At 41.0% G+C, this 20,604-nt stretch overlaps 2 protein-coding genes across 3 annotated transcripts in view; one reads left to right on the top strand and one right to left on the bottom strand.

Annotated features, from left to right (window-relative positions):
• The window catches only part of LOC129721878 (uncharacterized), a 375,832-nt gene that overhangs the window by 165,104 nt on the left and 190,124 nt on the right, over nt 1-20,604 (top strand). The window lies entirely within an intron of this gene.
• Nucleotides 2,118-5,976, bottom strand: LOC129721879 (uncharacterized protein K02A2.6-like). The gene has a single exon (XM_055674965.1). The coding sequence runs from the start codon at nt 5,973-5,975 to the stop codon at nt 2,175-2,177; it is 3,801 nt and encodes a 1,266-aa protein (XP_055530940.1). The 5' UTR covers nt 5,976; the 3' UTR covers nt 2,118-2,174.

Here is a 20,604-nt window from a genome sequence, read left to right on the forward strand (position 1 = left end):
CTTCCTGCATCGTAATATAAGTATAATTTGCATGGTATAAATTGAATAAATATTGAAGAAAAAAAAATATCCTTCAATTTCCAGCCAGACGCTGCAGACGGCTAAACGGCTCTTGCAACCTCTCGATTGTAGTCTACAACACCTGCCTTAAACAATGATTAAGAAAACAATGGACAGATTATTAAATTGCCACTGCGTTTATATACAAAATAGTGTATACGGTCCTGTATTCCATGCGACGTTACCTTTGCGAACACAAACACTAATACATATATTGTTCACTAGAACCTCCGTTCGGAGTAGAATATGTTTATGATAAAAATAAATGAATATGAAAATATGAACTTATCTTTGAAACGAGTTTCATTAGCTTGCAGAACCGTTTCGATGAATGTTACAACTAGGGTTAAAAACAAATTTTCTGGCGTATAGTAATACATCTACAATGCTAGCCGTGACTCGGGAGCTTGTAGTTCTTATATATGTTCACACACAATGGCAGTGCAGCAATTGCTTGAATAAACACGCTGAAGCAAGTGCCGCAAAAGTGAACACTTTTTGCTTCGAAAATCGCACTTCCTAATACATTTTTCACTCAACTCCATATGTATGACAATATACATTCATCACTTAGTAAACCACTCTACGTTTCTTTAACGGAGACATTTCTTTTCTCCTATAAAAAAGGCTAATTTCACTGTCAAAACGAACAAGCATAGTCGAACCATCGCCAAGCCAACGAGCGAAAACAAAAAATGACACTGCGAACCGAAAAGGCAAAACATTGTAATCGCAATTTCCACATCTAAATTCACTTTCTTTGGTTGAATTTCACACTTTTCACACGCAGCGCAATAAAATGAATAACTTCTACATATATTTATTAATTTTTTCATATAAAAACTACCGAAAATCAGCAATTAACGTAACGATTCAAAAGCACGATGCAACCGTTCATTATAGTATTGCCAACCCCGTCATTGTTATTCAGTTCTCGAATTTAATCAAAAGTCGCGCTAATTTCGCACAGTCTTGATTGTTTTTTGTCGTTTCACGTGAGGTGCGTACCAGATAACGCATGCTGTTTAATTGTAACTCATCAATCAAAATCAAATTTTTAATTCCAACCCGTCCAAAATCTTGGAAATACCTGGAATATTTCCTTTGCATTGACGCAAATAATGTTTTAAATGATGGATCTTAAGTAAATTTTCAAACCAACAAAACAAATTATTGTATTTAGTAGACAGGTTATTTACCTGGCTCCATTTTACGGCTCGCATCAGCCTCGTGAAAAGTGACATTACTGATAAGTACCGAGTCGAAACATTCGGTTCCAGCAAAAATCGCTTCCATCCGGATGTGGAGGCACAGGACGCGAAGAAAAGTCATCTGTCTTCGAGAGTTCATTAAAGCTTGTTTGCACAGGTTCGTGTGGAGGAAACCGGAGGCGACTCTCTGGTGCTGGTAAAGAAATTGGATTAGTTTTGGTTTCTGTTTGTCTCCCGGGTTTCAGCGCTTGAACTCTCACCGACGACGGGGGAAAATTTAGCTGAAGACATCTCTATCGTTTCTGTACCCGTCAGCTCGAAGATCGGCTTGTCTGTATCCGACTTTCGTCGTCGGGATTGCAGCTGTTTGTCTGCAATGCGTAACTACGGAGCAGAATTCTTCTCCCTCGTCGCAGCATGCACGTATGCACGTGGGTCGAGACGGCTTGGGACAGTACTGCTGTAGCCATAATTGTCACTGTGACGTATTGTGTGCCGGGGCAGGTGCCAATTGCCGGATATAAATCTTCATTAGGACACTCAACTACCAAATTAATTCAAGAGGTTCTGCGCGATTTTTGGCAACGTTGCACGTTGGGAAGGATTTGGGTTTGGTGTGGATTTGGGAGTAAGTCCAATGTGGTCAATTAGTATCTGTCATTGCGTTTCAGATTTTTGTATGCTTCCGAATAAGGCGAGTGAGGGTTCTAATATACCGCTTATAGATTGAAACTTGTTGAGTTCTTCAAGATAATAGAACTACTAATAACTGTTAAGTTCTACTTTAATAGTCTAGTTTCTTTGGTGGTTGGAATCAGAATCAATATAATTTTTCACAGCAGTTATTTCATAGCCTTGACAGCACGTCAAGGCTTACTTGACTATTCCATTACATCTCCCTTTTTAGAAGAGATCGTAGGGGTTCAACCAATTTGGGACCCTACGATTTCGAACTGGACGGTCTGGCTGGGCAGGAGACAGGGAACGGCTACTGGCTAACTCTGCATCCTGGAAATCGTCATCTGATTCACCTTCAGGTATGATTGGAGAAGCTTCTTCAACTACAGGGGCAGCTGATTCATCTGGAATCTCAGAAACAGCGGGCTTCACTGGTTGGAGGTTGAATTCATCCAACAGCATAGAGAGCGGCATGTTGGATAATACTGGAGAACTGTCGCAATCGCCATGACGTTGCTTCAACTGATTTGTGTGCGAGCAAATGAGACGTCCAGTTTCCAACAGAACGTTGTAGTTTACCCGGCCTTTGCGCTCCACAATTGTTCCAGGAATCCACTTGATTGCATTGCGTTGGTGTACCTCTGCGTAGACCAGATCATTTGCTTTGAACTCCCGTTTGATGGTGTTGTAGCGTCTGTTGAACTGAGTGTTTTGTTTCGTGTTTACTTCAGTTGGGCTTGGAAACTGTGGCTTGACAAGATCGAGTGTTGTACGGATCGATCTTCCTAGGAACAGGTCAGCAGGTGACTTTCCTTCAGGCAAGTTTCGACTCGGGGTTGAGCGGTACGTAGATAAGAAAATCTGGAGATGTTGGAATGTGGCCGTGTTTTCCCCCTTGACAAGCTTCTTGAGTCCCCTCTTCAGTGTGTCAACAAACCTTTCAGCCTGTCCATTCGACTGCGGGTGATACGGAGCTATGGTCAGGTGACAGATTCCGTTTGCTTCACAAAACTGTTTGAATGTTGAACTGATGAACTGGGAACCGTTGTCTGACACCAGGGTTCGTGGATTTCCATACCTTGCGAAGGTTTCTTCAAGAATTTCCAGTGTTGCTGTCGTTGTTGTACTGCGGGTGCGGAAAACTTCGGGCCATTTTGAGTAAGCGTCGACGATAACCAAATAGTAGTAACCATTCACGGGGCCAGCGTAGTCGATGTGAATGCGCTCCCAGGGTTTCGACGGAATTGGCCAGGACTCCAGATCAGTTTTTCTCGGGGATTTGGCGGCTTCGGCACAGGAACTGCAATGTCGAACACAAGTTTCTATATCGTCGTCTATGTTTGGCCAGTAAACGAAGCTTCTAGCTAACGCTTTCATGCGATTCATTCCAGGATGTCCTCGATGCAATTGACGAATGATGCGCTTACGGAAACGTGCTGGAATAACGACCCGATCACCAAACATTATGCAATCTTGAACGATCTGCAGGCTATCTCGTCTGGTGAAAAACTGACGAATGGCTGGATCCTGTGGTTGGGTTGCAGTTTGCGGCCAACCTTGATTGATGTGCTGGATCACCTTTTGTAGGACTGGATCACGACTTGTTTCCTTGACTATCATTTCAGATGTGACCGGTAAAGCAGAGATGGAGTCGTCGAGGATCGCTTTCACATCCAATTCAATTTGCAAAGCAGCGATGATGTAGTCTTCGTCCGGTCTACTGTTTGAACTCATCAGGCGTGACAGGAGATCAGCGTGACCAAAACTTGCAGTCGGCACAAACTGGATGTCGAAATTATAAAGCATCAGCGTGAGTGCCCAGCGTTGTAGGCGATTTGCGGTGTAAACTGGAATACCCTTCTTGCTTCCAAATATTTTCAGCAACGGCTTGTGGTCGGTTTGAAGAGTGAATCTACGTCCGAAAACCATTTTGTGAAAACGGGTAACTGCAAAAATAAGCGCTAGAGCTTCCTTCTCGATCTGTCCGTAGTTTTGTTCAGCTGGTGTCAGTGACCTTGAAGCGTGTGCGATGGCCTTGACCGCGCCATTCGGAAAACGGTGCATAATCACTGCACCCAAACCATCCTTAGAAGCGTCACCGGCAACGATGATTTCCTTATCTGGATCGTAGTGAGTCAGCAACAAATCGGAAAGGAGGATTGTCTTAAAACGTTCGAAAGACCTCTGGCATTCGGCGGTCCAATCCCAGCGAGCGTCCTTCTTCAGCAGACGGTCCAGTGGCGCACGAAGCTCTTTCATTTGGCCAACGAATCGTCCATAGTAGTTGATTGCTCCCAAATAAGATCGCAGCTGCGAAATGTTCTTCGGGGCTGGCATCTGGGAAATGGCTCGCGTCTTCTCAGGATCAGGGTGGAGACCATCCTCGTCAATGATGTGACCCAGGAATTTAATCTGTGGAAGTGAGAAACGGCACTTCTCAATGCGGAAATGAAATCCATAGTCTTGAATTCGTTCCAAGACAGCGTAAAGGTTGCGATCGTGTTCCTCTTGAGTTTTTCCAGCAATCATGATGTCGTCAAGATATGGTTTGACACCTGGAATGCCGGCTACCATACTATCGATGATTCTCTGGAAAGCACCAGGGGCGGATTTGACTCCGGGTGGCAAACGGTTGTACTGGAACAATCCTTGATGAGTGTTGATGGTCAGCATCTTACGGAATTCTTCTTCGACTTCCACTTGGAGGTATGCATCTGAAAGATCGATGTGCGAGAAAAAGCGGGAACCAGCTAGCTCGGCAAACATGTCTTCCGGATGCGGTAAAGGATGACAATCGGATTCCAGCACGTCGTTGAGACCCGTGGAGTAATCACCACAGACACGAACGGAGACGTTGTCAGCCTTTCGAACAACCACGATGGGGGCCGCCCAGTCGGAGAATTGAACTGGTGAAATGATACCTTTATCTTGCAATCTCTGTAGTTCGGCGTCAACTTTGGGAAGTGCAGCGTAGGCCACCGGCCTCTTTGGACAATACACAGGGCGTGAATTGGGTTTGAGGTACAGTTTCACTTGTGCTTTGGTGCAACGACCAAGGGAACTTTGAAAAACATCAGGAAATCTGGAACGGAGCTTCTCTACCAAGGGCTCGAACTTCTGCTGTACAGACTGAATCAATGTGTTGAACGGAACTGACCAGAGATCGAATTGATCGATCGTCTCGATGCCGAAGACGTTGAGATCCGGTTTGCTTGAAACAAAAACTCGGCCTATTCTGGTGATGCCATGGACAGTGATGTTTGCTAGCAATTCACCGATGATACCAATCTCGTCTCCGGATGCACTGACAGCTACAACTTCAGTCTCTTGAGTTGGTGGTTTGCCAATCTTTTCCCAGACTTGCTCGGAGATTATTGTGATGTCTGACGCACAGTCTAGTTGCAACTGGATCGGGAAGCCGTTGAGATTCAACTTGATGAACTTTCGTTTCTTTGAGAGGTCGACTTTTTTAACCAATGTGATGCCTTTGGACTTGACCGTGTCCTTTTTCCTTGGTTTGTCGACCGGCCTGGATGACTTCTGCTCAGCGGAGGAACAATAGCCTTCCTTGTGACCCTTCTTTTTGCACTTGCTGCAATAACGGTTTTGATAAGAGCACTCCTTGACATAGTGCGGGTCTCCACACAACCAGCAGGGTGTTTTCGGAATCTTCTTCTTGCTAGCAGGTTTCGGATGATGAGCGATAGCGTTGACGTGCTTGTCGTTTCCACTTTTCTCGATCATTTTGGTGTCCTGTTTAACATTGATGATCCGATTGCATTCTTCCACCAGGTTTTCTAGCGTCAGAATTGTCCCAGCTCCATCACCGACGGCGGGTGCGAATTCTTCTACTTCTAACTTGCCTATCAATCGTGTGCGGATGTCCGCATCGCGTGGTGACTGGAGACCACAAACGAACCGGAGCGCTTTGAATTGATCGTTAGAGAGCTTTGATAACTGAAATGCTTCACAGTGCTTGTTGATTGAAGCAGCATACGAAGAATAATCATCAGCGTCGTTCTTCATGTACTGGAGATACTGATAGCGAGCGTTGAATAAAGAAGTTTGACGTCCGAAAAGTTTCTTCAATTTCGTGATGGTTTCTTCAAACTTGAACTCTCGGGGGTGCTTTGGCAGGATGCTGTTCACGTAGCGTTCGTGGAACTGCGTGCCAATCTTGCGTAGAAGTAACCTTACTTTCGCGTTCTCGTCCAACTGCTTTCCGTCTTCCTTAAAAACGTCTTCGAAACGAGCGTACCATGATTCAAAATATATTCCGCCGTCAGGGTCGTACCGGAACTCGTCGATTCCAGTTGCGAGAGACTCGATGATTCGTTCACTACCAGTCGGATTGGCGTTCGTCCGTTTGAGATCCGCAATCTGCTGCTGCTGGTTAGCAATCAATTCCGTGAGCCGTATAATCGCGTTACGAAAATCCTGGTCTGACATTTTTGAATTCGCTGTTTGCTTGAAGTCTTCAAAAAGAGGAACTGGAGGAAAAACTTCCGGAGGTGACTTGAATATCCTCGTCGCCAAAATATGTTGAGTTCTTCAAGATAATAGAACTACTAATAACTGTTAAGTTCTACTTTAATAGTCTAGTTTCTTTGGTGGTTGGAATCAGAATCAATATAATTTTTCACAGCAGTTATTTCATAGCCTTGACAGCACGTCAAGGCTTACTTGACTATTCCATTACAAAACTAATTTCGTAACGTAATAACAACACTGTCACTGTGAACAAAAATTTGGTAGCTTGGGGACTAGGAAACGTTTGATATATTTATTAATGTTAAACATTTTTCTTTCCTTTAACCAATTTCAACAGAACTAACTTTTTGACTTAACTTTTTGATTCTGGATTATAACAGAATCATTCGACAGAATATCCTAATTTGCTATGTTAAAAGTACCAGTAGACTTTCGTCTTGAAAAATACTTTTCAAGCTCTAATGTAAATTAAACCTGACCGCTTCATGCGCAGCAAAACTGAATCAGAAGTTTGCTGTTAATGGAAATATTGTGCGCCTTTTGTTGTCATTGAAATTTGATAGTTTGTGTTCTCGTGGAGTGCTACGAATTTTGCAAGCAACATCGCTATACCTACTCGTGAAGCCGTTATTTTTTCCACCGTTTACAAATAATAAAAGCTAATGGATTTTCTCGTCGTTTCTCCTTACAGGTAAGCAGTTAAAAGTTTCCATGGAATCCAGAAGTGAGCATTCGTCCTGCCATCGTTGATTGCAGAGTTACCATTCAGGTGTTGTTTATTTAAGGTGATTTCTTTCATGTTATTATCGCTTTTCGCCAGTCTCTTTATTAATTAAATAAAGTGACTGACCCTTTCTTGTCACCGGTAAAATTGACACGATGCAATGAAAAATACAAATTCGAATATGCGTATAACTACATGCATAGATCATGATGCCCTATTTTTATTTCTTAGTTTGCAGCAACAAACAATAAACATTATAAAAGAATGTTGATGGTGCGAGTATATCTACCCGCTACGGATAAGTGTTTTTTTCTCTACGCAAGCATACTCAGTTAAATGAGGTTATGATGGATGGCTTCGCATAAAGTTACACGGTGATGTCACGATTTGTGAACCATTCGTTAGGTATTCAGTACAACAGTGAACAACTGTAGCAGCGCACGAAGCTGCAATTACCTGCCGTGGAGGACTGCATGATTGTGCGGCGGCGGTACAAGGATGCGAGTCCGGAACAACGTAGAATCTTTCGCGGTTTGCCGTTGAATGATGATAATTATGAATCTGCTGCGGCAGCCGATGCTACAGTACAGCCGATCAGTGTTGTAGGCAGTTTTTCTTGTATCAGGGGACTCAAGTGACATGACAAGTTCGTTACAAAGCAATGTATTCCCTTATCTACGCCACTGCGATGTATGACGGAGATGCTTTGTCTTTTTGTGCATGTGCGTTGTTAGTAAAAGTGATAGATTTGTTGTTTGCGATTAATACTGCCGTGTTCCTTTGCTCAGCAATGTTAATCTTTAGTTTAATTCTATCTTGGTTTGACACGAACAAAGCGATATGTAACGCCGTGGACTGATTATTGGCGGTTGTTTTTTTTTTGTTTTTCAACAACCATTCGCGAGCATTCCAATGCATGACTAATAGTGCGGTTATTCATAACAAATATTTTTTATTTATCTTTACGAACCTTTACCATCTTTAGTAAGGCACAAGGTTACGCGATTTTTCTGCTCGAATTGCATGACAGCTCGTAGTTTGACATATTATTCAATTTAGCATTATTTTTTATATTTGACAGTGTGACCAATGACAAAAAAACTGACTGTGATATATCAAGATATTGTTATGTGATAAACTGGCAAATTCAATGAACAACGTGGGAATGTCAAGTTCACGAAACTAATCTATTTCTGCCACGGTATCTGTAACTCTAAATTGCATAGAGAATATGTCATGCCAATTTCCTACGAATGCGTGTGCAGTTTCGTTGAAATTGGATGATAGGTGATTTGGCAAATGGCTTAATTGCAGTTATGAATATTTATCGTGCTTCTTTTTTTTGGGGAAAAAATTCCATCCAGAGTGAAATTATATTACAGTTTAGGTTTATTACCGCTCTATCTGCGCTTTTCTTTTTTGGATCGATATACTAATGTACCAAATCTCATCCCGACAAAGGCTTGCACCATAAAGCCTGGGCCCGATCTCTCTAATCTCATTCGATGGTAAAATCATTATTATAATGGCCGCCGTTATTATCCATCTACCCATCATAATCGTTTGTCCGTGTACCGGATGAGAGTTATAATTTATTTTTAAGATCCTTCCAACTTCACCTTTCTTCGCGCTGCTTGTGCATTTCTCAAAATGTGTTTCTATTTCATGCGTAGATATTGCGGGTAAAGTGCTGCTGCCATCACCATTATCGCCATTATGAGGCTTTAATATTTCTCCACAAACAAAAATGGAGAAGTTTCTCTTCCCAGCTTAGTCCAGGACAAAAGAATTTTCAAAGACTACTCACTCCACAGTCTGCTTAAGATTGAGAACAATCGTTTATTGCTTGTCAGCTGATGTTCCGGAGAGATTCTAAGCGGTTGGGTTGGGCTGATCCTAAGTACCTTCTGTACCTACAAAAGTTGACATTTTGGCCATAGGATTGGGGAAAACAAAGCGGTACATAACCGTGTCGAGATCTGAGTGGGGCTCGATTTATGATGCTGTGTGGCATGGTGGAACGTCCTATGAGTGCTTTCGTAATGTTTGGTAACGCGGAGCAGTCCAAAAATGTCCATTTATCACTGTCAGTTTATCGTGCATTGGGAAGATGGTTTCTTCCTGTTCCGGTGCTTGCTAATTCGCACGAATTAAAGGCTTGTTGACAACGCTTGATGGATAGAATATTAAGCAATTGAGTTGTATTTAAAGCATTTAAAGTTACTATGATGGTTGCTGGATTTTTACACCTTTATGAAATTGAACGTGTATGTTCAATGTTTTCAGTCTTCTTTCCATAGCAACCTGTTACACTTCAACCCTACTTTATCGCACTGCAGAGGCAAGGTTGGGACGGAAACTATTACTAATACTGATTTCCGTTTAATCATCCTTGGGGAACCGGGTGTCTGCAATGCTGTGCTACATAAACATGAATCAAGCCAAAAAACAACACGTGCCACAGATCAGCGGCTTCAGAGATTTTCAATGTGCCTCTCGTGCACCGTGGTATGATGAATAGCAAAACCACACTGTATTTATCACTTGCAGTGAGTTGCGACCTTCTGAAACGATGGTGACTAATGGAAAAATGCGAGCCTCACCACCACCAGGGAAAATCAATCGAGGCAAACTTCGCTCCCCATTTGTGTTATTGCAAGTTTTCCTCCACATTTGTTGCGATTTACTGTTGTTTCAATATTTAATCAGCCTTTTGACATTCGAGCATGTGTGCATGCCGTTCATATATACACACTCCGGAAAACTCAACCGTCAGGATAAATAAGTACCCACAAACAAAAAAAAAAGAACCGAACAGCTTGCAAGCGAACGAAATTCGGTGAGGTTCTTCCTTTCCTACACGCACTCCTAAGACGGATAGGATTTTAATTACAAGCCAATATTTGTTCCTGCTTCTTGTGGAAAATATATTTCCCTCCCGAGCGTTGACGGAACGTTGATTACCTTCAGTGTACGTGGGTTTGTGTGTGCAATGTGTTACATTGCTGGAGGGGAAATCTAGACAGGTTCCATATGGGATAGCATTGATTTATTTCAGAATGCCCATGCAGCTTCCGGCTCGGGAAGGATTTATTCGCACCAACCCCCGGCCGGTTCTGGTTTCGCACAGGAGCGGATTATTTACTGCCAGTGTTCATCATCGTGCTTGTCTGCTGCGATTGCTTTATTGGACCGGGCAGAAGAGCCGGTTAAGCCCGCAAACTGGCCCCAGCAAATTAAGACGATAATAAAAACAATTGGTTTTTCCTGTATAACAGACTATAGATGAACTGCAGCCGGTGTTTTCCATCGATAAGTGGAAGCTAAGTCAATAGTAAGGACAACAATAAAATAGCTCCATTGCCAGGAAGTGTTGCTTTTGAAGTTAGCTTGAAGCGTGTGCGGCTTTCGTGGAACGCTGGAAGGAGGATAATCTGCTATAGCAAGTCAATAAATCAAATAAAACAAAGTGGATAACAGTAGCAGATTGTTGCCACAGAAGGTTAGCAAAGTGATTGCTGCGAAAAAAGGGTTCTACTTTTCTTGAGTGAAATGTAATTCGAATCGACAGTCAATTGGGTTAGCACTAGAATCTTCTTCTTGAATGAACTTTGACAACTATGTGTTTAACTGAGCTTGAGATAATCTTGCAATTGGTCGGCGTGCGACCAGACCGAGCCAAGCGCCATTTTCTTTAAAATTGAGTTATTAGCACCAGTGAATGTGCAAACTGATAATCTATGTTCCATTAAAGAATGAAATCATTTGAACAGTTCATAGGCGTGTTATAATAAAAAATCTCTGTAGCACTTTGTGAAGGAACAAAATTGCGTCCGATCAGAGTGAACCATAAACACAGACATGGCATCTAAAGAAACTGATTGTTTGTGATTTAAAAGCAAACTTTGCGATTTATTTCAACCAGTAAATGATTTCTCCGCTTCGGACAGCTCGTTAATACGACTGTTATCAGAATTAGATAAATAAACAGCCAGGTGGTTTTCGTAGAGCCGAATTTCGCTTCAACGGGCACATCACTTTTTTCAAGATCTTGTTGAGCCAGACCGAACCAAGTGCATTTTATCTTCATTTGATATTTTTCAAATAACATTAAATTTTTTTTTGTGACAAACGTCAGGACTGGGTTAATATTCGGTAAATCAATAAAATTAGACAATACCCGCTTCAAAATACCAGAGTATCTCATATTGATACTATCTTAACACTTGGCACTTAGTGCGCTTTGGCACCAGGAAATAGAGCAACAGTAATGAAGCTTTGCTTGTCTATCAACTGTATAATTTTTGATACAGATTGGACTGAGAGATAAAGCAGCGTTGATATTTATGTATTACGTTTGACTAGTAAGAAAAATTAGCTTGTTTAATAGTCAAGTTAATATGTTATAGTAAATAGGTTTGACCAGACCGGACTGAAGACCATTTTTTAAAATGTTTGTTCGACCAGAGTGAACTGAGTGCATAGGTGTCAAAAATAAAAACCAAATATTTTATCAGTTATTGCTATTTTTCGTGTATTTATGATAAGAGGACATTCATTAAGCCTTGTTCGTTACGTGTTAGCATTGAATTAATGATATGTTCAAACACGATTAATTTATGGGTGGTCAAACTTCAAATGCTATTTATTAAAAAAAAATGTTTTCGGCGCTTGGCTCGGTCTGGTCGCACGCCGACCAATTGGTAACTATAGTTATAATGTTCAGATGCAAATCGAACTATTTTATTCAAAGTTTTCCGGACCTCGAGATAACCAGCTAAAATCCGTCAACAATCAAACCGAAAAAGTGACCACAATTTCATCCCAGAAAGTAATATTGGACTCTACAGGGTGGCAGCGTGAAAGTGATACACTTTATTTATGTCATAAAACTCAAACCAGCTTTTATGCTCAGAAGTTTGTCATGCTGTGACAGAAAATACATCGAGTGTAGACCAGACCAATGCTGCCTTCAGGTAACGGATTGTCCGCTTCAGAATCTTCCAGCTTACCGGAAAACTCAGATATGGGGTGACATTGCGCATTTCGTTTCGAGCAACTCGAACAAAACTAAATTATCGCTGGGGGCGCTATGTTTCGTTTTTCGTATTTTTTTCGACATTGCGGGTTAGATGAGCCGCAGGACAAATGACAATGACAGCTCCTTTTAAGCTTAAAGCATAACTGGCAGTATGTGACCTACTCGAAAATAGCGAAAATCGTTCGAATCGAGCTGCCCAATGCCACCCCTAGCCGCACGCAACGCATCTGGTACATCACGCTTCCTGATGATTCCCTGGATGGCTTTCTAATAGTTCTTTGGTAGTTCGGGAACTTTTTCGACTTAGATGGAGACACCTCTCCATGGTCAAGAGGTTGCATTCCTAGATGCCAAATTTTATTAGAATTTTTAGTGCGTTATTCTCCTGTGACTTTCAGCTTCACGTTATGTTGGTGGGAATCAAACTTCATACCTAGTAAATGTTTCACGGTAACGCATTCACACATCTTGAATTCAGTAGATCATATGAATCACAGTTTCAATAGCACCGAGTTCAGCATCGTAGTGATTGCTTCAGACGCACAGCTACAGGAACAGTGGCCAGCCGTACCTTCGGACCGAACGTCTCCTTGTGGTCGATTCCAGGTTGCTGCAGGAAGCTTTCGTCACTAGTCGAGCTTTGTAACGGAACGATTGTCCGGTAAAGTAAGCTGGGCATCCAGAATTTCTCCCAAATCCTTAACTTGGCTTACAAGCCCGATTGCCGTCTCTAGCAGGGGGTATTTCAATTGTATCGTCCGTTTTTTCCACGAAACCAAACATTTTGACGGATTGACATCCTTACAGTTTCGATGACACCAATCGGCAAATATATTCAGCTGACGTTGAAAGAAGCAATAGTATTAACACGAAGATAATGTTCCAGCTCATTCGCGTAGGATAACCGTGGTCCTTCAAGGTAGAAAGATAAGTGGTTTTAGGTGATTTCCTTGCGATATTCCGGACGTAGCATATAGGTAAGAGGATTGGCAATTCCCAATGGCAACTGGTAAGATTCGACTGAAACCATTGCAAAAGGTTCCCGTTGATCCCGAGTTTTTCAAGTTTAGTGGTGGCTATGCGGTGGTTCAATTTAACGAGGGCAGCTGTCAAGTCAATGTAGATAACATCCGTCTGAGCACGTTTCGACATTCGACATTTCGCTGATGTATGAAATGAAAAACAAGAGATTATTAGCAGTGGAGCGATCGGCTATGAATCCATGTTGGTCTGTGGTAATAAAAGGCTTGCATTGAGCGAGTAATGGTTCCATAACGACAAGTTCGAACAGTTTGACGACAGCGCAAAGCGAGGTGGTGCCATGATAATCATCGTCGTGTTTGCTACTTCTCTTATGTACTGGAGACATGGGACCGTTCCTAAACCACTTGGTCATATTTTGATCATTTTTTAAACCCCTCGTAACCCCCCCCCTCCCGTGTTCTTTCGTGGTCTTTTAGTCAACCCCCCCCGCTTGGCGTCTTTAACCACGTGGCCTTTTCATTTACCATGTGCCAAAAATTACCTTGATTTTTTTACATTTTTATTTTGTTGTTGAACCTTCAGTACATTCTATATTCATAGAATGCAAAAGCTTCATTCTTGACTTGGTGGCAACAATAAATTATAAGTCAGGAAAAAAGACCACGTGGTCATTTCATTTACCTCCCACCCCACCCCCGTGCGTGGTCTTTTGGCAACCCCCCCCCCACCGTCCGTTTACGTGGTTTAGGGATGGTCCCCATGTAGGCAAACTTTCAATATGATGGCCAAATACCGAGAGCTATAGATAAGTGGAATACATGCAGCTGATGGGATATTACCAAGTCTCGGGTTTAGAAATAATTTAAGATTACAATAAACCTTAGAAACCATCCCTGTGTTCAAGAGAATCCTGTTCGAAGTTTGGTCGGACTGAAGTGTGTTAATAGCAGGGAGTTTGATGTGATGATCGCCTAGTGTCTCCTGTGTGAACCCAATAGCGAATTTCTCAGAAAAAACTGCCAGATGCCCTGCGGAGTTAAGTGACCTGACCATTGCCGCTGTTGATTGAGGGGGGACTGAGAATCAGTCTAAATCGAGATACGTGCCCCGAAAGCTATCCGTTTAATTTATTAATTTATAAGTGAATTAAGTGGCCAAACTTGTTAAAAAGTGTCAAGTTGTGATCTGTGATGCTTTGTCTAAGTGAGAAAAGTGAAGGTTTTGTGAAAAACACAGTGTTCCTTGCGTGAAAGTGATAATTTTTCCTCGAATATCAATTGAAAATTGTAAGGCCAGCTAAGTTGCGTGAGTGTGAGTGCCTACTTTGTGCGTCGCGCTAACTAGCGGTTCGTTATTAACATGCGAAAATGGAATGTATGGCGGTGTGAGTGATGAGAACGATAATATCTGGAGAGAGAGCGAAGAGAGTAGTGTTGCGCTGTGCTTGTCGGCTTTTGTTTCGCTGGCATAGGCATAACCAAAATAAAACAGATGAGTATAAGTTTTTGTATCAAATATTTTAAGAATGCATAGGCTCTGTGTGTAGTGGTTTTTAGCGGGTTTTGGACTTTTTCAGAAGTGTAAATGTGTCATCTGTTGGGTGCACAAAGTGTGGTAGCTTTTCGGTTGCGGGTGGAGTTTTTTTTTTATATTTACAAACCAGATTGTGCGATGCACTCTCACAGGTCAAAATTGACAGTTTTACAATATAGTTTCAAAAATTATCATTCGATGCATCGTCTACAATTGTGAGTCCTAGCAGGGCGGTGACATTTTATTCAGTTCTATGTTCTTGTTTTATGATTTTCCTAGCTTTTGGACAAATGTTGATATACATAAGTAACTTTTATTTAATTATGTTGAAATCGTTTTGGGCGTGAAAATGGTTCACTACAACTGAACTTTGATTGCAATTATTTCGGCATTTTAATAATAAACTTGGAACTCTGTTTTGTTTAATATGCTTATTTGCATTTTTTTGAGTTTTTTGGCTATGAATGCATGGAACTTTGTCAGTTTTTATACTAAGTAGGTCTTTGGTGCGAAACGTCGTGTCGCGTATGCGTCGGTAGGAGAAAATGGAGCGGTCGTGCATTATGCCCCGGTGAAACGCATCATCGGCCCGGGTGAGTTTTATTTATCTAAGGGTTTCCGGAGTGTAGTGGGCACGCTATTGTTTGCTTCGGGGAGGTCAGCTCAGTTTCGCGCACGTTATTTTGACAGCGCTCAGTGTAACTATCTTAATACAGCGGTTTCGGAGTTCAATGACCATTACATCGTATAATGCTCGGGTGTGCCTTGTGGGTTTTTTTACTCGCTCTAACGGTTCTTTGAGCTGGTACCAGTAGTTTGCGTTCGGCGTGCGGTGCGTTTTACGAAATTCATTCGTTTCGAGGTAAATTTCAATAGTTAACGGGATGAAACGCGAAGTTTGGTGAGATACAGACTGTTAACGATTGGTTGCCGGTGATACCTAGAAACTTCGATTCTCCTATATGCCGATACAGCGATCGTGATGCGGTTCTATTTATATCGTCTTCTGATGGCCGGTTGCGCAGAGACCGAGAAATATCCATATCGGGCGCAAATTTGTGTAGAAAAGATCGCACCATCAACCTCGATGGATCCAGATCAATTCCTTTCCACTAACACTAATACCTTCCTTTGATACTCGTGGATGATGCAGAGGATTCCTCGGTCTCTAGTAGCAACAAGTATTAAACTAACACTCCCGATATCCCTTCCTCTATTGATCTGCATTGGGCGTGGCCAGCTACGTTATTGACCAGTGAAAAGAAAAATCACCAGGAATTGTACACTGAAAATGGCTTGCTACTCCTAGGCACCATTTTGACGGTTTTTTGTGCAATTTCAGCTGATTCTGGTCAATCGCGGGCAACACACGGGCGATCAAATATGCTATGCTATGCTATGCTATGCTATGCTGACCATTGCCGCTGTTGATTGACGAATTTCAAAAACTGCCTGTGACGAGATTTGAGCTTTCCCTGTAATTCTTGTTGGTATCGGAGAAAGCGTCATGTTTCTTGCATGATGTTTCTGATATCTGAAGATCCGTCTAGACTTAGTTTTGTCCCTATCCACTCAGTGTGAGTCAGATTCATGTAGAAAACATCGGTGGTGCCTTACTTTGGTAACTTGGAGTCTATCAGTATTGTAAGCACTTTGTCTTGCTTGGTATTATTGCAGTCCGCCATAAACTTGCATTTTTTTATATTCTTTTTGCAAACTTTGTTCAGAAGGTTTAAAGTAGGATTGACATTTCTCATTAAACTACAGTTAACCGCACTACAGAAGGAGATTATTTATTTCACATGTATTGAAACTTGTTTTTAATCTACTTATTTCATAATTCATGGTTTACCTTTATTACATAATCCATGGTTTACCTTATCGTCAGAAGTCTTCATACTTAATAGACCCCAAAAGGTTTAACGAGAATGGGAAATATTAATTTTTTTTTCAAATTTTCAAACCCACTTCTCTCGAAACTATGGATTATAAATTGTGCCAGTTTCGAACAAAACCTACGATATGCTTATTATGTGAGAGTTTGCGAAGGTTCGAATATCAGCCTTGAGCCCATCAAGGGTGCTGTATTTTTCTACTTTGACGCAGTCCCTAACAGAAATGTCCTCAAAAGGACGTTTCACAACGCTAGAGACATGCCTGTATGACGGTTTCCTCTGTTGGTCCGTCCGCTCTGAAAGGTTGTGAGATATTTGAAATCACCACCTGCTGCGCTGTGACTTGCTGAGGGTTTTTCTTCCGTGTTGTTGTGCACTCGAGCGAGCAAAACAACAACATCAAATTGTTTGTATATTTCAGTGTTCATCTCTGATTGGTCGAATTATGCGTTTAACAAGGCTCTATATTTTTCAATAGTACAATAGTTTGCGTCATAAAATCAAAATCTTCCGCGTTCTGGTGGATGAAGAGCCGATTTCCAATCGGTTGCTGTAAGAATGAACATCTGTTGGAAACTGACATTTGAAAGTGGAAAATTTCATGACACTCACGATGTTTTCGGTTTTTTTTTTCAATTTGTACCCCTACGTTGCCGTAAGACAGAATTCTACGTCAAAAATAAGATATTATACACACAAAGAAAATATTACCAAGCGAACACGTAAAAACAACGTGAACTTAAGTAAACATAATTGTTTTTACTGGTTTAGGTAAAACATACGCATAAAAATAAGTGAAAACAACGCAACAGCTTAAAAAAATGCGAATACCCAATTTTGAGTAAAAATTTGTATGCAGTTTTTGATATTGATACTGATGATTCAAGGTATTCAATTTTACCTAAATGATGACTTCCAGGTACTCAAAAGTAGGTAAATCATTTTTTCCTAAAAGTACCTTCCCGCACAGAAGGGCTGATGTGCGATAAAAATACGCATATTTGGGTAGTTTTATTTTTCTGTGTAGGTTGAACTTATGCTCAACGTTGCGCAGAGGACGCAAAGGACAGTCGTTGAGAGCACACTGATGTTTTGAAGAATTTCTGTTTCTTTAAATTTTCAATTTTTACGTCTTAGGGGCCATCCACATACCACGTGGACAGATTTTTAACGATTTTGACCCCCGCCCCCTCCCCCTCCTTAGACAACTGCCCATATAAATTCTAAAAAAATTGTATGGACCGTGAACGATCGATATTTTAAACACGAAGCTTAACTTTGCCGGAAAAAAATTAATGGAATAATATAAGTTTTTTGATTTCAGTTGATCTGCTGCGTCGCTATCGTAAACACCGCAAACCTCTGCCAAAGAAAGCGTTTCGGACAAATGGCCATTAATCGCCAAATAATTGATATTTTTTATGAACAAACGTGTTTTGTTGTTGTTGTATAATAAAACTTTCAGAAAACTACTACTTTAATGCAATAGGAACGGTGCTACACGCTTAAAAAAATTCCAAACTTTTTCTCGAGCAAAAATGTATATTACTCCTTAAACAAAACCTTCTTTCTTGCTTTTTGAACGTTCTATTCATTGTTTTATTGTTCACAACGCTAGTGTCAACATCGCAGCTGCTACGAAAAATAAAAAACTGGAGTATGCAACTGTTTATATGAGAACTGTTTCGATTTAGGTTTTGCTATCCGTCATTTTTTTCCTACACAATTATGTGGGCTCGGCCGGACGGGTTATATGCACTGCAATGGAAAACAAAGTTACCAACGCTAACGTCTATACTCAATTCACTCTCAAAAGTCTAACAAAATTGTTTCAATCTTAGTGCAAAGTTAAGACGTTACACTCTATACCAGCAGGCTGAAATTTTTGTCATCACTCGTTTGTCTACCTTTGCAGACAGTGATGCCAATTTTCTAAACTCTTTAAAGTTTTTATTTACTCTTTTTTTCGAAAATTTAAACATGAATTAAAAATAATAAATTTGTAACGGCCTAATAATATTATTACTATAGCCTGGTTTTAAACCAAATAACAAATGAACTCTCAATACATGCCAGCTTTAAAAATTATTTCAAAGAAACCCATTTTGATTTATTGGCGTTTATCGATAAGTAACGCAACAAAGTAGTAGGTAAATCTGATCATTACCATTAGAAATAGTTGAAACATTTAAACTAATCATTTTCAGGGTTGCAGAAAGAAATGAACTTGGTAGTACTAAACATAGATGTCAGAGCAAAACATACCTCGAGAATCCAAGTATTCAACAGATACCGGGCATCAAATGAAACTCGGAAATTCTAGTTATGAAAGAAATTTTTTTTTTGGCAAAATATATAATTTACAAGTTCGCTACAAATTAGAGAGCGAAAACCTACGACATAAGTAATAAAGAAACAACGATTCTTAATGGCAGTGAAACAACTTTGTTGCACTGTAATTTTCACTTGGCACGTTAATGTTTCGCTGAATGGTGCTGTAATACTTCAAGCCTCCTCTTGTTGCTGCTCTGTAGAAACTTGCAAACATTTCTTCAAACAATTTCGATATGAAAAGAACTTACTAGCAGCAAATTTGCTCGCTCCATTCGGAAATCCGGGTTGTATGTGGGCCTAGCCTCGTCTCAACCAAACGATGTATTCGTTAATGGGAAAAGAAATAAAACTCATCCCGGTTGTAACAAGTGAAGCGGCAGATGGAGGCATATCCTGCAGCTTTTAACTAGACCCAAAAGAGCCACACAGCCAACCGCTTGGGCATTGCAGGCATCATTGAGAGGGAGACGAACAAGGGATGCAAATTAGTTGGGAAAAACCGTCGAGGATAAGTTGAACCACTGAGACAAAAGAATGTTTGTTTCCTCTTCTGGAAAAGTGTCGGCCAAAAGGAAACAAAAAAACTTGATGTGAACTCCATTGCATTGTTTGTTGCTGAGCGCCGAAAAACTTTTGCTTCCGGGGAATTTTGTAATAAATAATAAAGCCTTCCCTGTAGATGACTTGGAATGTCTCCGTCGTGTGTCTTGGTGGTAGAAAAGAGCGCATCCCAGCATCGCCTCTGAATGGTATTGTCTGCGAGTAGCCGTAACAGGAACGGGAATTGGCGTGTGTTTGGCAGATGCAAATTTATACCTAACTGACGATAAAGGATCTGGTGCGTTCTAAGGGAATGTTTCCACCGCAGTCGCAGTAACGATAAAGTTCCACGCTTAACCGGCACTTAACACCTTTTCGCGATGTCGGCGACAAAGTTGGGCTAATTTGGATGCGCCTACCGTTTGTTAGCTGGCGTGACGGTCCGTTTGAATTGGGCCATTAAGACAAACGGAAAGACTGAAATAACAATTTAGTGTAAGAATAAAACACTTTGCACATTTGTTTGAAGCATTCTGCAGCTCGCCAATCTAAATGAAGTTTAGAATTTAGATTTTCTTAATTTCATCGAAGCTATTCAAATTCCTATAAATTTTCATAATCACTGTAGTATCCACTATGATCAATAGCTGGAAATATGAGTTTTAGATTGTATTTATATATGCATTCAACAGATAAAATAAACCCTGGGTGATTTGAGCTTATTTAGGCTTTTTAGGTTTGAAAATCTTCAATCGGATTGATCTCCCAAAACCATTATTTCTGCAGAAACCTTTTTATTGCATTACATCCTGACCGTATTTTGATTTCGGTTTCTCCCTGATGATGGATAAAGCAAGGCTTCAGGCATCCGAAGATTTCCACAAGCAAAACTACTTCCTATTCAAACCAGCTATCCTTTCCGCTTGAGTCGGTCCTTTATAGCGCTTGTATTTAGTTGTGGTCGGTTGGCAGCAGAGTTGGATTTTTTTTGAAGTAGAATACTTCTCTCAGGAAGTTCGGCTACATAGGGATGTGAAATGAAAATCTAAAATCGAAAAAAGTGAAAAATATGTCCAATTTCAAATGCTAATAAATCGGTTAGTATTCGATGGA

This window comes from Wyeomyia smithii, chromosome 2, assembly GCF_029784165.1.
Source record: "Wyeomyia smithii strain HCP4-BCI-WySm-NY-G18 chromosome 2, ASM2978416v1, whole genome shotgun sequence".
Classification (NCBI taxonomy): Eukaryota; Metazoa; Arthropoda; class Insecta; order Diptera; family Culicidae; genus Wyeomyia; species Wyeomyia smithii.